General features: G+C 52.3%; 3 protein-coding genes across 3 annotated transcripts; 1 reads left to right on the top strand and 2 right to left on the bottom strand.

Moving 5' to 3' along the window:
• Positions 1-1318: 1318 nt before the first annotated feature.
• GGS23DRAFT_566357 (uncharacterized protein) lies at positions 1319-7808 on the bottom strand. The gene is made up of 2 exons (XM_051516267.1): positions 3553-7808; positions 1319-3482 (listed from the first exon to the last, which is right to left on the bottom strand). The coding sequence occupies exons 1-2, from the start codon at positions 7199-7201 to the stop codon at positions 1783-1785; spliced, it is 5349 nt and encodes a 1782-aa protein (XP_051372020.1). The 5' UTR covers positions 7202-7808; the 3' UTR covers positions 1319-1782.
• A 1351-nt stretch (positions 7809-9159) lies between these two features.
• Positions 9160-12159, top strand: GGS23DRAFT_604922 (uncharacterized protein; the record flags this gene model as incomplete). The annotated part of the gene is made up of 4 exons (XM_051519683.1): positions 9160-9326; positions 9409-10110; positions 10203-11368; positions 11492-12159. The coding sequence occupies 4 exons, from the start codon at positions 9160-9162 to the stop codon at positions 12157-12159; spliced, it is 2703 nt and encodes a 900-aa protein (XP_051372019.1).
• A 1617-nt stretch (positions 12160-13776) lies between these two features.
• GGS23DRAFT_566343 (uncharacterized protein) lies at positions 13777-15435 on the bottom strand. The gene is made up of 2 exons (XM_051516266.1): positions 13962-15435; positions 13777-13844 (listed from the first exon to the last, which is right to left on the bottom strand). Exon 1 carries the CDS (start codon positions 14826-14828, stop codon positions 14457-14459), a length of 372 nt encoding a protein of 123 aa, XP_051372018.1. The 5' UTR covers positions 14829-15435; the 3' UTR covers positions 13777-13844; positions 13962-14456.
• Between the last annotated feature and the right edge of the window lie 271 nt (positions 15436-15706).

The following is a 15706-nucleotide window of genomic DNA, read 5'->3' as shown; positions in this document are numbered from 1 at the left end:
CCCGCCAAGTTAGCAGCTTCTCATCGACGAAAATCTCGGGGCATTCTGCTCCCTAGGCTTTGGTATTGCTTTCCATCGGGGAAACGGGGAGTTACGTGCTGAGACTTGTAATTAGTCGAAATCGTGTAGAATTACCGAGTTTCACTTGGTCAAGCGGAGAGTTGTGTTGTACTCGTACCTGTACAACCACAGGCACACACATAGGAGGGTGCCCGATATGAATAGCCCTCCGCTGCTGTGCTGACGAACCTGAATCTCCGGCACTGGAAGGCCCTTCCCCCGAACATCTTTTTCCCAGGACTGATCTAGCTAATTACGTCTCGCCGTTCCTGTCTCCCGCTAACGGCCTGGTCCTGTTCGTCTTTCGCCTATCATTATCGACGCGCGCGGGAAGGTTCTTGTTTGAGAAGCGTAACGAACGTCTCGACTCGGTTCGGTCGCTGCTCGGTTCTACGGTTAAAAGTCCACGGCGCCTTGAAAAGTCCATCTTGGCGGCGATGGTAACCATGACGAGGGATATCTTCGAGAATCCGGCGTTCTCGTCCCCCTACCCCGCTTTCCACGGGGTAGTAAGTAAGGCTCTACTGGGTATTGGGTGCTAGGAAAGGGAAGAAGTAAGAACGGAGGTCTTACTGTTACCCGTCGTAGCGAAGCTTTCCTTCGGGTGCCTTAACTAACATGGTCCCTATCGCTGTAGGGAAAATATCGTTAGGGAGCGGAGGATACGGGTACGATATCGTGGACATCTAGCCGTGGGGGGTTCTCCCGACTGAACGGGCGATTATACGGCTATCTTTATCCTTCGTGCCGCCGTCATCGCGGGCCCGTCTTATTACCTGTACATAGGTAGAAAAGAGACGTAAAATACACTCCTCCTCCTCCTCCCCCTCCGGTACTGGAAGGTATCTTATGCCCCTCGGCAGTGTCACGTGAAAACGTAGATGTTCCTATCTCCCCCGTGGGCTGTGTAGGCTTAATATATGTGTGGGTGGCTAAGATTTCCTACCTACATGACAGGTGGTATAAGGAAGAAATCCCGAACGGAGAAAGATGCTATTCGCAGCAAGTAAACATCTACAACTTGCTCGCAACCTCGTGGTCAGCTGTTTTGTCCGCGCAGTTTAGAATGGTTCTTTTTCTCCAACCAGCGATCAGCAGTTAGGCTCGGCTTAAGTAGGCTCCATGGCAAGTGGCTAGATATGCACTTCGGGTTTCGTATCCCTACCAAACTCATCTGTTGAGTCGATCTTTGTTTTCTTAGGTACGAAAATCGGCGTCTTGGGCATTCAATGGCCACCTTAGGTACTCTATACAGGTACCTACGTTTCATGCATGCCGCCCTGATATGTACACATAGAATGAGTGGGAATATTGTGGTTCGTTGCGCAGTAGTTATTGTTAAAAGATTGCCTGAGGGATTGCTGGGCGGCCCGAGAGGTATGTTTGTATTCTTGGTGTTAAGATGCAGGCACCGGGGTTTGATTCAGCAAGAGGAGTAATGCTCGCGAGAGCCATGTGTTGGATAACTTAGATACCCAAGGTCATCCAGAGTATGTTTTCCTTATGAGACCCGGCATCGCGTGAATTCGGAATCCTGAGGATGCAGCTCGGGGTGCGTATTCCCCCATACCATGCTCTCACGGAGCCGTCGGTGAACACATGTCTACAGACCGCGGAATCAGATTAGCCATCAGTATATTTCGGTACCACGCTATTTATTATTCTTGTCTACCCAAACTCGGATGCACGGTTCTGATCATCGTGACATGGTATTGCGCATCCCTAAAGCCTGGTGCCACCCCTCCAACCAGAAGCTTTAGCGGCTGTTCCGCCGAAATTGTGAAGCCGTTCCCCCATTAGATACGCCTCGTCCCTGATGCGGACCTGCCAGCCTTCGAAAACACGTATTATGCTCCGTGCCATGAGAAGCCCAGCCCAAAAGAGGGCTGTGAGCGGGTATGCGAGACGGTAGACTAGTACTCGCATTTCGTGATTCACCTCGGCACCGGCGTCTAGGCCCCGACGGAGGACTGTCCAAGCCATAAGTGGAGGCGTAAATATCATGACGAGGGACGCAAAGACTCCCGGGATGACGAAAGCACGGGTCAAGATGCCGACATCTGGCTCTAGCCATCCGCGACGAAGTACAGCTCGCACTGCATGGGCGGGCCGACCACCGTATAGCACTAACGCTCGAGAGCCGAGCTTTAGGTAGAGAATGCCGAGGGTCCAAGCCTGTATCACACGGATGGTGTGCCCTCCCCGCAACACGTCCAGTCGTCTCGTGGCGTCTGTTCCGGCAGAGTACATGTACGTGTGCACCGGCACGAGCAGGTAGAGTTCCACTAGCAGCGTGATGAGGAGCGGGAAGACGACGAGAAGAGCGATGTAAGTATATAGAAGTCGACACACGTGAGCCACAAACTGGATGGTGCGCTGGATGGTGCGACGGTCCAGCGTCGATTCCACTGTGCCCATCGTCCAACTCCTCAGTCGTCCAAGCATTGCTCGCGAGTGAAAGGCGAGGTAGCCCAGAGAGCCAAGGATGTAGATGCCGATGCTAAACGCGTAGATGTCGTTGGTTCGTATGTGGGAAGGGATAAGTACCTTGAACATGCGACGGCCGAACACAAGGGGCACGATGGTGAAGCCAACCCCAGTGACGGCTGCAAATATCCATATGAAAAGGATAAATAAGAACACTCGGGCTCGGAACCAGGGGGGGACATAGACGAGCTGGTAGTGAGCACCGGCGTACAAGTCAGTGTCAGCTCGATCCGGCTTCCCATCACTTCTGTCGTTCTGCTCCGACACATCGAGAAACACGGACTGGCCCTTAGGAATCTTGACCTGGTCGGACGCCGGCGATCGCACGAAACGGCCATTGGGGATGAGCTGTCGAGATTCAACGAGCCTCTTCTTCTTGTCATTGTGGCTGTTCATATCCTCGGTGGATATTCTCGCATTGGGCCTAGCATTGCCGCCGTTGAATGTGTCTTGCCACATCTTCGGCACGACTTGATTTTCGCCATTCACTTCAAGAAACACCCGGCACCACCAGGGCATGTTTCGATGAGGTGAGTCTTTGGAAAGTTCCAAGATCCCCTCCTCATCCACCCGCCTTTCTCCAAACAGGAACCATGTTAGTCGCAGAGCTCTAGCGCACCTCCGGAACCACCAGGTATACATAGAGTGTAGGCCATCGCTCGGTTTGAAGAACCTGACGGCGAGGGGCATCAGGAAGTTGTAGAAAAGCAGGTCGATGGGGAACTCAAGAACCGGCTCGTTTGATGAGTAATGTATTGGGAGTACGTTGGGAAGCGCGAGGGACAAGCCCCACACAACACCTCCGAGACAGACTACGACGAGGGCCCCGTACACAAAAGCTGAGAATAGTATCTTTCGAAGCTGGGTCATGACGTTACGCTCGAGTACGTCACGTACAGGATGGAATTCCGGGTCGTCAGGATCGCGGATAAAGTCTGCGTTACTAGGTTAGCGAACCTATCCCAGACAGTTTTGTATCATTGCCTCTTTCGGCAGGTCTCTTACATAGGACACCCTTCCGCATGATCTTACGGCACATAGAGACGAACAACGCGAAGTGAAACATGTAGCCCGTGCCCACAAACCAATGCACGAAGATAGAGGTGAGAGGGTAGTTGTACGTGAAGAGTAGGCGAGACCTCACACTAGTACCCTCAAACAAGGGTAGTAGTGCCAAATCCAGGAGTAGGCCACAGTATAACGGGAAAATGAGCATTTCTATGCTGATAATCAAGATGACCTTCATGACACCGCTGGCTTGGTTCAACGCATCAATGATGGAAGCCTCCCATTCCTGTGCCGTTTGGCCGGTAGAGAACGGCGTCCCTCGGGCAAGGTACAATCCAGCAATGACCGAAAGGGAAACATATCCGAGGAGGATAGCCCACGTCCTATCGTTCGCATCCCAATAAGCGAGTACGGGATTCGCCGAAGAAGATGATTCGAGGGAGCTCAGGTTTAGTATCCAAGATCCGGGGTGCGTGGCAATGCTTGGCATTGATTTGAGGAAACCCAGTGCAGCCGGGCCCGCGACAGCAAAGAATGCTTTAGTCGCGGCTAATTTGGCTGAATAACTACCACCGAAGAGATAGGAGATGGCGTAACTGAGAACTGAGAGGGCGTACTGGATGTCGTTCTTCACAAAAAGGAGAGCCTCGTGGCTGACGGCAGAGAAATTCCGCATCTCGCTCATCGAAATGAGCGGCATCTCGGTCACGAAACTAGCCACGATCCGATCGAAGGCGCTGGCTGCAACGTGTTTGGCGTCGGTTCTCAAAGAGTGCATCAAGTTTTGCCCGCGTTCGACTCCAAGGATCAATCTGAACACTTCGAGTATGTTGAAGGCGATCGTGGAAGTGTAGCCGACGATCAGCAAAACACCATCCTGCACAAATTTGGAGAAGCTGAAAACAATACGGAGAAGACGAGCTGGGTTGGCAATAATCCAGACGGACACGCGGCCGACATTATACGGCACGAAGACACCCAGGAAGATGGAAATAGATACGAGAAACGCGCAGAAAATAGCGTTCTGAAATAAACCGGCGACGGGACCGCGCATTCCGATAAGCTCCATGATCCCTTCGAAGTCTTCGGCATCTTCAACAGCCTCTGGGTCCAAACCGGCAGCCACGGCGGCTTCGACGACATCAGGCGCCACCTCTGCCTCTCCTTCGTCATCTCCTTCATCCTCTCGATCGTCATCGCCGAAAAACGGCGCGTTATGGTTCTCGCCGAATATATCGACAGGTCCGTCGGGGTCGAGATCATCTAAGGGGCCGACCTCGACGTTGCCCCACATAAAATCAGCAACACGACCAACAATGCCCCCTGCATGACGCGCAGCGGGGGCGGCATGTTGGTTATGAGTCTGTTCGACGCCAGCAGCTGTGTCCACAGCATATCGGCCTTCCTCATCGCGGCGCTCGTTGCCGTTATTATCCGGCCTTTCTTCGGCACCGGGTCGGTCGCGCCTCTGGATAGCGCTTGAATCGGGAGTGTTGCTGTCCGGGGCGGGTAACCATGTTTCCCTAGCATCGAATTCTCCGTGTAGAGTAGGGCGAGTATAGGGAATGTCTTCACCTTCGCCTAGTGCTTCAGATGCCTCCTCCTGTGGCGTGTTCGCGGCGTCCGGAGGTCGGTCGGGAAAAGACCAATTGTTGTTAGCAAGTATGTTGATAGGCTTGGGAGCTTGGGGCCCGTCGGAAACCGCTCGGGATCGTGTTAATGCGGGTGAGAATGGCGACGGGTCCTCGTTGTGGTTCTCAGCGCTGATGCTATCTAGCTGTCGGGGGGGTTCGCCAAATTCGCCGTCCCAATGCGTCCATACGTTCCCTTTTGCGGACGCTTCGGGGGCCTTGCCTTTGCCACGGGAGCCCTGGCTCTCTGCGTCCGCGACGTCATCGGCGTCCGCCCATGTCCAACTCGAAGCATCGCTGCTTGTCCTGTCTACAGCGAGAGAGCCCGATCTCATCGGGGAACGGCTTAAGCGACTTATATGAGGTGTCGTGGTTAAATTAGCGAGGGCGTCACCTCTTAGATCGGCATTGTCACTGCTTCCGAGATTTCCACTGACGCTAGCCATTGTTTTAGTGACCTGGATCCAGTAGCCCATGCGATCTTCCAGTCCTTCGTTTCGAATAATGCGAAGGATTCTCTCGTGGTCTCCATCTGCTTCTCGATAAATGCGTAGATATTCCTTTACAGCACTCTGCGATGTGGCTTCGTTATCGTCTATGCTCGAGCCTGAACGCCCGGCCTCTTCGGCACCGGGACTGTTCACAGAGGGTTCGTTGGCAAACGATTGCCGCGAGGGGGCCGACTCCGTACCTTCGGTTTGCCCTTCGCCTTCGGGATCGTGTACGATGGAGCTAGGACGGCTGCGATCCATTCGTCGCCGAGGCTCAGCGATAGGTCTTGAACGAAGATTTTGTGGGCTATGTACATCTTGGGTACTGTCCGTTTGGATTGTCGTGTCCTGCTCGTCGTTTTCAGCATCTGCTGAGCCGCCGCGGGCAACTATGGATTCATCATCGGAAGCATCGTCGGAATCGTCCTCCAAACCTAGGTTGTGAGGGGCGCCATCGTTTACGGCTTCGGCCGGGAGTCCTTCGTTTTCCGCGGCGGCAAAGGCTGCACGCATGTTTATTTCCGGCTGTTGCTGTACGACGTAGTCTCTGACTAAGATTATGAGGATAAAGCATACGATGACGAGCAAGGTAATTATCTGCCCCTCGAACACAGCGATGATGGTCCTGTTGATGGCAGGGTGTCGCGTTAAATTTTTCAAGACAGTGACGTCACTTAATAGAGACCGGGGATGTAGGTTTAGCGAACTGGCAATCTGGTCGACGCGGGTCACGTTTAAGAATTCCTTAGGCTCTGGAATCGATTTCTCGGTGGCGGTGGAAAGGCCAAATAATGCAGCGAGCCAAGACGGAGGTGCACCGACAAGGGGCTTGGATATGACCTTCAACAAGTTGGAGACGGGGACCTGTTCGATGACGCGTCCAACGCTCGCAGCGGTTGTCGTGGCGGCCAACAGGGGGGACGAGGCACACGTAGTCGAAAACGTGACGGTGAGAGAGGAGAGGCCATCTCGACCTACTGAGGTATTCCGACCGTCGAAATTTGGCAAACTAGAACCAAACCCCTCATCGCTGACCCAGAATAGGCCGGACCAAACCCAGCGCATGAGATACGGTAGCCAACCTAGCCAAACGCTGATGACTAGAGCGGCTCTCAGCCAGACAAGCAGGTTGCGGAAGACATACTTGGCCATGTGGGTGATGAAGATGTAGAATGGCAACCGCTTCGGCATGTCCGGAGAGTATAGTTTGGTAAAGCGAAATGGTGTCTTGCACAACTCACAGTGCTTCTTCTGAGAGTGCGAAAGCCATTCCATCAAGCAGTCCTGGTGGACATACTTTATGCTCCCGCTGCATTTGCAAGGGTAGAAGAGCGGCTCCTCAGCGGTGCCCTCTCCTCGGCATATCCGACAAGTATCCGGGTCGACGAAGGCATCATTTCCAGAGGGCTTAGAACCTCCCGGCGCGGAATGTTCGGTCATGATGTCGGATTTAATTGTTGACTGTCGACGCCGCTCGTTGAAGTTGGGGGATTCGGAAGAAGGATTAGGCCGCCAGCCTTCCATGGCGATGACGAGGAGGCGATGTAGGGGCAAGATCAAAATCGCTGTCGAGTCCGGGTGACGACAGGCAGGTGGTCGAGGCTTGGGGATCTCGCCCTGCGGGCTTTCTGCTGGGGTTTAGACCATGGGTTGATAAACATAGGTTGATTCGTGGAGGGGAGTAGTTCTGGCTCCGATGCGCGCGTGGGATGAGCGATACGATGACGGAGGAGGTTATAGCTTGACGCCATGCAGCGGCTATGGCAGAAAGAGGACAGACAGGTCGTATGCCTATCCTAAGGCGGGGAGGATAGGGTAGTCTGCGTGGCCCGCGCGAGGTTAGCAGGGTCTCGGGGGCTGAGATGCGTACTGCAGGAGGTATTCAAGGAGGTGATCTTACCCGGGCTCGAGTCGGGTATGGCGATGGGTGGATACAAGAAGCAAGTATCCTCAAGATCTATGTAAAGTTAAGAATAGTAATGCCGTGAGGAAGTTTGTGGATGAGGTGTGTCCGCGGCGTCCACACTGGACAACGTCAATCGCAAATGGCATGCCGACTACAGGTAGCGGTGGCGATTACTCAGCGACCGGGACCGGCGGCGCGTACAGAGTACCTCATATTGACATTATTCCGTACCTACCTACCTACCTGTATCTCTACAGGCGGGTACCTTAGGTACCTACAGATCAGTAGGTTACTTAACGAAGGATAAGTTCGATTCCTAACAGCGCTACTTGGTAGTCTTCGTCATTTAGCTCCTCTGTACCTAAGACAGCTGATCTCTAGGGGCTATGAACTTGGAAATTGTCGGCATTGCCACCTTCCTCCGTATTGCCTTTACGCGTACGATGCAACTTAGGAAAGTCCTTCATCGATATGCTAACGAAAGATTCCAAGTGCGAAGATACCACACATCTACCTATTTTAAAACGACGTGCTCCGAATTTCCACTTACGGCGTCTTTACGTGTAGATAGGTGCCTACATGCCTTACGTTCGTAACCATAGCCACGTGCATGTTGTTGCGCACGCGTCGTGGCCCTCACTCTCTCCCCGAGGTACACCTCGTAGACGCTAGGTAAGGCAGGCATAACGACATCCACCGCATTCATACCTAGGTACCTAGGTACCTAGGTAGGTAGAGGTGGGTAGGTGGTGTAGTACACTAACGTATAGTGTTCCAGACTAACGCCGCCTTCGCAAATACACTGCAAATACCTCCCGCGACAAGGTACCTCCATGTAGCCAACCTCTCGTGTGAAGCGGCAAGGTAGCCGTCCCCACTCTCGGCCTCTTCACTTGACCCCGCGCAGACCTGTGTACATATATGCATGTATGCGCCTATGCGGCTTCTCTCCGTCTGCAAACTCGCCTATCAAGCTACCTAGTATTTGGGCACGACAGTACTCGATGCTTAACTACAAGAAGGAAGGCTGTTACATACGCCAAAACCGGGCGAGGGAAACACTAAGCAACACCTAGACCCCCCCTGCTCTGTCCCTGATCATCCCCTGGCAACAGGGAGCCGAAACGCCAGCTTTACTCTGGTGGTTGTCCCCGTCACAAACGATCTCCAAGGCTTCCAGAAAGGCGTACCCGCTTTCTGCAACTCCTACGACAACCTACATCATATCGCCCATCGAGTCAACTACACGAATTTGGCGCCTACAAGACACGTATGCATCTTTGTCTTAATTTTGCCGACTCGATGCTGATCGAGACGCGTAGCAGCTGACGGTTAAATTTCCGCATCTGTGCCCAGGCTCAACAGATTCGATCCCAGTCATCTCTTTACCACATCCTCTCCATTCTTCTCTCTCTTCTGCCGTGGGCCTTACCTCGGTTCTGTTTGTCCCAGACGGCCGCAGCCAGCATCTCATCCCTACGGGATCCGCCGTCCTCCCGCGTGAGGTATCGGAACTCTCCCATCCCCATGCGACCAGTATCGCCGTCTATTGTCAAGTCTACGGCATTTAGTGATAATGGCCCTTACCACAGACGGGAAATCGAAATCACCGAATGGGTCCCTCAAGCCGCCCAAGGGAATTAATGGGATTGGTGGCGTAAACGGCCTTGTCGTGCCCGCACGGAGGACTCGGGTACGGAAGAGGAGGAGTTTCTTCGCATGGAGCTTCGGCATCATTGCGAGGTAAGGAGGAATCACTGGCACCTCGCACGGCGTGCTCCCGAGACTCGAACACTGCGCTAATTCTCATTCTATCAATTTCTAGGTTATTTACCTGGTACTCCATTTTTTCCGTCGTCTTCCGTTGTCCCCCCACACTCGAAGCATGCACCGACGAGACACCGAAGATTTGCAGGCCATACTTCGAGGTGAAAGCAGCTGTGCTGCCGCGTATCCTACCGTATTACGATGCCTATGCTGCGCCCTACGTCGATTTTTCCAGACCTTACTACGACGCTATCGACCGCATTGTCATCGTCCCTGCCTACACCTATGCAGTCAAATACGGCGGCCCGAAGCTAATCCAGGCCCAGACGATGGGTCGCGCCAAATGGGAGAAAAACGTGCAACCTCAATTGGGCAAATATCAAGACCTAGCCAGGGCCCAGTACGAGCGGACAGTAGCACCGCACGTTGAGAGGGTTTTGACCGCTGTCTCTCCCTACTACGACATCGCTCGAACCAACGCGTTGCAGGGCTATCATGAATTCATTCTGCCAACTTATCTAGTTATTCAACCGTACGCCTCACAGGGCTACGACGCTGCTTACACGTTCACTGTCAACACTGCCATCCCCTCAGCTATACGGGCTTGGCATAAGACCTACGTCTTCCTCGATTCAACGGTCTGGCCTCATGTGCGGGATGTTTATGTCATGAAAGTTGAGCCCCAGCTCCTGCGTATCGGCGAACGCCTTGGTAGATACAAAGAGAGGAAGATCAAATCGCTTACCGAGGATGCGTACTCGTAAGTTCGTCATCAATTTGGTGTCCTGAAACCCATAGCCCCATACTCTATTCTCCGCTATCAGTCTATGCTACTCGCTGACTCTCTAGTAGCCTTACTCCTAAGTCTGCCTTTTCGAAGCCGACTGCTTCTGTCTCCTCACCTACGAACGTTGATGCTGAGAGTACTGCCAATCCCAGATCATCCTCAGAAAACGTGGATCACCCGGAGGACTACAAACCTGCCGCAGAAATCGATATTGAACAGACCGCGAGATCACTCACCTCGGAAGAAGCGCGTGAACAAGCCGCGAAGACTGTGACCGAGGACCTAGAGCTGTGGGAAGGAAAGTTCACGAAAGCAGCTGAAGACGGCGCTGCTGAGATCGAGGAGCGCATCGATGAGATTTCGGATCGCATGGTTCAGAGGCATGCGTACGGAATGGGCAAGTCGCTTGTGAAGCAGCTGGATGACACCGCTAGCATTGAGCTGGAGAATCTGCGGAAGTCTATCATCTCGATTCTAGAGACACGAGGTGATAGGACTGAGAAGATAGATGAGGCCCTCACAGCTGTCGTCCGTAATGCTGGCCTGAAGATCAGGGACAGAGCCCAGGATATTCGTACCTGGCGACAGGCGTACGACCAAGAGACGGAGATTGCGGTTACGAAGGCCGCCGAGGAACACTATAGCATCCTGCAGCAAACTCGTGACCTCGCCCTCCAGAAGATCGGTATGAAGTGGGCCTGGATGGATGGGGTTACCTACAAGGACTGGCAAAAGTACCACCAGCTTAGGGACCGATTTAATGAGTGGACGGAAGACTTCAAGCGGTTAATCACTACGCATCCAGGCCTTGAAGCCGCTCGGGCAGCCGGCGCCAGCATTGAGGAGGAGGGCATGGGCATCGCTCAGGCTGCCGCACAAGAGCTAGGGAGGTTGAAGCAGGTTGCCACGTGGAAGTCTATAGCTGGTGACTCAAGCGATGATTTCGACAGCGAGAAAGCGGAACTAGCAGCTATAGCCGTCGCTCGGAAAATGTCCCACGGTGTCGAGGATGCCACGTCGGTCGGGAACAACCCTACCAAGGACACAGAGAGCGACACCGAGTGGGCTGCCTCCGAACCAAATAACGATCCATTGTCCTCGCCGCCTCCGGGAAGCGCTGAGCCGGCCGAAACAGTCAAGATATCGCTCTCCCGTTATAGTTCAGAAGAGCCCGGCACCTCGATCCTTCCACCGACGGAAGGGCTCGAAGGCGAACCTAACGACGCCGCCGGTAACCTGGCGCCAAGCATACATACCGATATTAGCTCTTCTGAGGCCACACCAGCCACTACTCGAGACGTTCCCGGCGACTCGGGAGTCATTGACTTTCAGTCGCCTTTCACCGATGTGGAAGACGACGCAATTACTGAGATACCCGATGGGTCAATCATACCCGGGGAAGAAACCGTTTCTACCACCGTTCGGTCCGCCCTTTTCGGTGCCGCAGCGCAATCTGTACCCTCGCGACAGCCAATCCTCGATGAGGACATTGTTCTACCAGCGACCGATATTTCTGCTAGCATCACCTCAGCTGCTCAATCCGCTTACACCACTGCCATCGCAGGGGCAGCTGATCATTACTCTCGTGCCATGTCAGTTGTTTCGGCGCAAATCCAAGAGGGGCGGAAACCGATCCATGAAGAAATGTTGAGTTCGGTTTCGAGCGCGTATTTAGGCGCTGTGGCTGCCGCAAACTCGCGACTCAGCTCGGCGATGGAAGCAGCAGCGGAGCTTATGAGCGAAACCCTTATCGGCGGCGGGGTCCCGCCAACGTCAACTATTCCGCCTGTGGACTGCGAGTCCCAGTACACTGCTGTCAGTTCGCTAGTATCCGAGCTCCTCGTCGGAAAAGAGGCTCATGTCTCCGAATCCGTCTACTCCCGCCTCGCCGAGGCATACCCTACTGCCGCCCTACCAGCGTCTAGTTTAATCAGCGCCGCATACCCAACAGCTAGCTCTGCTAGGGAGACCGTTTCCGACAAGGCTCAAGAAGGCACGCGACGTGTCGTGGATGAGCTTTAAGAGATTAGCCCTAATTTATGAGTACTTCTTCAACGTTAGAAACGGGATGCCTCTGCGAGAGAAGTCCTGGCATCATGGGGATTGTGCGTTATATATGTACACAGGATCATTGGGGGCAGTGCGGGGCCAATTTCAAACTCATTTCCTTCTCTCCCAGTCTTTCGGATGACGGCATATACCCAAACGGCTTGGAATGATCGGCATTTTCTATTACTTCTCAATATATGTAAAATTTCCTGTTCGTCCCCTGTCCCGTGTGTGAGGCGCGTCACTCCAGATGCGTTGCATAGGCCTCTTAGTCCTCGTTGCTTCCGCGAGCGGATCTGCTTCACGATAAATTTGCTCGATTGTCTCGGAATATGCCCATATACCACCTGAGATGGCACGCTGGACGCTGTGCTGATGTATGCTGTATTGATATTTCTTGGGGATCCTCTGAGTATCCTTGAGCAACCACATTCTCCTAAAAGCTACAGGAGGCAATTAGTATACATCAGTAGGCGTACGGCGCGCAGCTCCGGTGAAGGATAATATATGGAAAGGGTCTTTAACAGTCCTCGTCCTAGCATCCCTGATCCGAATTGTTGCACCGCAGTAATGTTCCCAGGCACTAGGGGATCTCCGCTACCGTGATTCACCTCAAATTTACAACGACATGTCGCTGCGGCAATTATTCCCGACGCAATAATCCAATATCTGATAATACGGACCTTTTTCTGTTTCGTTACGAGAAACTTATATTAGCTTGCGGTGGAGAAACATGGGCAGGATTTTCTGGCTGTAGTCGGAACATCGCTCGACAAGACAAAGAGTGTATATTGTTGGACCATAACAGGTACATACTCACGAACTATACCAAGTATATGCCTACAGCTTTCAACGAGATTTTAGTATAGCCGTCCCCAGAACTCTAGATGAATCCTAAGCAGATTTGACATTACAGGTAGAGATACCTACGTATGGTGGTGTCTCGGCGGACCTTCTCACTGGTATTAAGACATTGGCGGACAAGGGATGGGGATCGAATAATGGCCAATGAGCGATTCAAAGATAATCACACCTTAGAAATCACCTGCAGCAACAATCCGCCTACCTATTACCTGTGACTTGATACCTTCAGTTCCATACATGAGCTTAACCTCCATCTCTAATTTCCAGGGTGTATAAAGGTGTTGTGTGAAATAAATTCGCGCGTCCATGCCGACGTCAGTGTTGTGGTTGCTATGAAGATACACATATGGCAAGTAATATACCTACTTTAGAAGCAATGGAGGGGCTAGGGAAAGGCACATCGTAGTATCGTGGGAAGACATCACTTGTGCGCTACTGCTGCTTGATGTCTCACCAATATCAGTCTCCAGAAATTCAACAAGCAGCCACTACCTAGAGGATAATATCACAGGCCATCACAAATAGTTTTTACTATATTTAAGTGCTTGAATACTGTCATGTCCGGGATGAGCCTTATTAAGCCTAGGCAGGTACGTGTTAAAATGTCAATCTTGACAGTTTAGGTAGGTATCTCGCATCACTCGCTGCCTTTGCTTAGGAGAATCCATGCTTGCTTCAGGAGTAGCTCACCTTTGCTAACGTTCCTTACCAATTTCTGAACGTGGTATCGGAATACGATGCCATAGGGTGCAGGTCTATCCGAGAGGCCATAAGAAGTTCTCCAGGATTCGACACTATGATCTTATCAGAATTGCAAAGCTTGGAGATGGGTGACAGTGTATCTTGCTCCTTCTATGTCTGCAAGGTCCACAAATGACCCCTAAGAACCAAATATGGATTTTTACAAATACCTTTAACCCATGAGGCCCTTTCTGACCAGAGGCGCAGTTCATTGAACATTCGAATGGTCTCTTATGCATCTGGTTGCTATCGTTTGAGATTTCGCTCTTTCGCTCTTTCGCTCTCCTATTCGAAGATCTTATCCCACATAGCTTTCTAACAGAAGATTCATGGCCAGCCGAAGGCAGATATTAATAAAGCAATAGAACCTGCTATTCAAAACGGTCTTTCAGAACGATCTATGATCGGCCCTCATGTTATGCGCAAAAAGCTTCAACCAAAAAGAACCTCTCATGTGATCGAGCCCCTCTGAACCTAGTAGCGATCGCCTGGTGTGCTGGAACACAAATCTCCTTAGTAGCCTGAATACCTCCACGAGGTTGATAAGGCCGTTACATGTAGGCAATCTGACCCTGCCTGCTCCGGGTTGATTCCACCATCAAATGTAACGATTTTTCGGACAAGACAAGAGCACATCTCATCTGAAAACTCTACATCCCCGCGGCTTACTCATTGCCAGACGCAATACCATTTTGTCCCAGAGTAGGCTTGGGCTGCTTCGGTTCTTCCATCCCCCAATCTGTCTCGACTCTCCACTCCTTCGCCAGCTCGCGACGTCCCACTCGTGTGTGCGTCCGTACATCCGCGCGGTGCACATCCGTCTCGTACAGATGCAGCCAGAAGTTGGACTTGCAAGACCAGGAGCTCCAGTACTTAGGGCACGCGGGGTCCTTGCAATACCATGCCCACCGACGGGCGCTGCGCAGTTCAGCGTTGTCCGCGTCGGTATCGCTGTTCGTCAGGTAGTCGAAGGGGGTGGCTAAGTCGACAGGGACGCCGACGATGTCAGCGATGTCAAGTGGCTCCGTCGTGAGCATCGCTTGGTATTTTTAGTCAGACATATTAAGCACGGTGCTTGATGGGGCCGGCATTGAAGGTTCTGAAGTTCTACAAACGGCCACAAATAAATATTAGGAAGAGCTACGTGAATGGGATGTAGCCTTGGGTAGATGTTGGCGCTGACCTGGTGCTCGCTCGCTGACAGTCAAGACCCCGCACGGCGCAATTTAGCCTGGTGTCACCCATCGGTTCTGAATACCTACCTCTTACTCATAGGTTAGCCAGCAAGGTTGCCAAATGGTGACATAAGCGAGCTTGCATCATGACCTACACGTAGGTAGATTAACGAATGATGACTTCTCAGCATCGTAGCGAGGCTCCAAGGCTCGAATAAGACTCTTTTCTGGGCATCGGGAGTGACGAGAGCTCGGTGGCGGGGCTGTAGTGGAGGAATGCTTGCTGCCACGCCATGAAATAAGGGCGGGTTAGGTACCTAATTAATCGACGAGGCGTTGACTGAGCTGTATGAGTAGTTGTGCTCGGCGAATATGAGCTTGCTTCTCGGGTTCTGGCTGGCATAACTGCAGGCTTTGGTGTATAAATATCGCTCGGATCGGCGAGCTTCTTCAGCGACACAAGGATAAGGTATTGTACCGCAGTGTCAAGGTACAGTAGGCACGTTATCGTCATATTAGCGTGCAAATAACTCCTTGCTTGCCTATATTGTAGCATATGCGTCTCAGCCCAATATTAACACTAGTCTCGGCTCTCATAGTACGAAAATAAGGAGCGAGCAGAATTGCCATTTTGTCACTTCAATGTCAACTATTTTTCAGTGTATGGGTCTATCTCAACTCTCTCCTTAATTATATTATATCTACCCACACGTGGAACCTGATCTCAATTAAGGTTTAAC

This window comes from Durotheca rogersii (assembly GCF_024521655.1).
Source record: "Durotheca rogersii strain YMJ 92031201 chromosome Unknown GGS23scaffold_9, whole genome shotgun sequence".
Lineage (NCBI taxonomy): Eukaryota > Fungi > Ascomycota > Sordariomycetes > Xylariales > Xylariaceae > Durotheca > Durotheca rogersii.
Note: the sequence above shows the minus strand (reverse complement) of the source record. Positions and strands in the feature narration are given on the sequence as shown.

Excerpts from the sequence above, each read along its gene's own strand:
- GGS23DRAFT_566357 (XM_051516267.1), bottom strand. The coding sequence starts at position 7,201 with ATGGAAGGCTGGCGGCCTAATCCTTCTTCCGAATCCCCCAACTTCAAC. Across the intron at positions 3,483-3,552 it reads CATGCGGAAGGGTGTCCTAT|ACTTTATCCGCGATCCTGAC; the intron begins GTAAGAGACCTG and ends CTAGTAACGCAG.
- GGS23DRAFT_566343 (XM_051516266.1), bottom strand. The coding sequence starts at position 14,828 with ATGCTCACGACGGAGCCACTTGACATCGCTGACATCGTCGGCGTCCCT.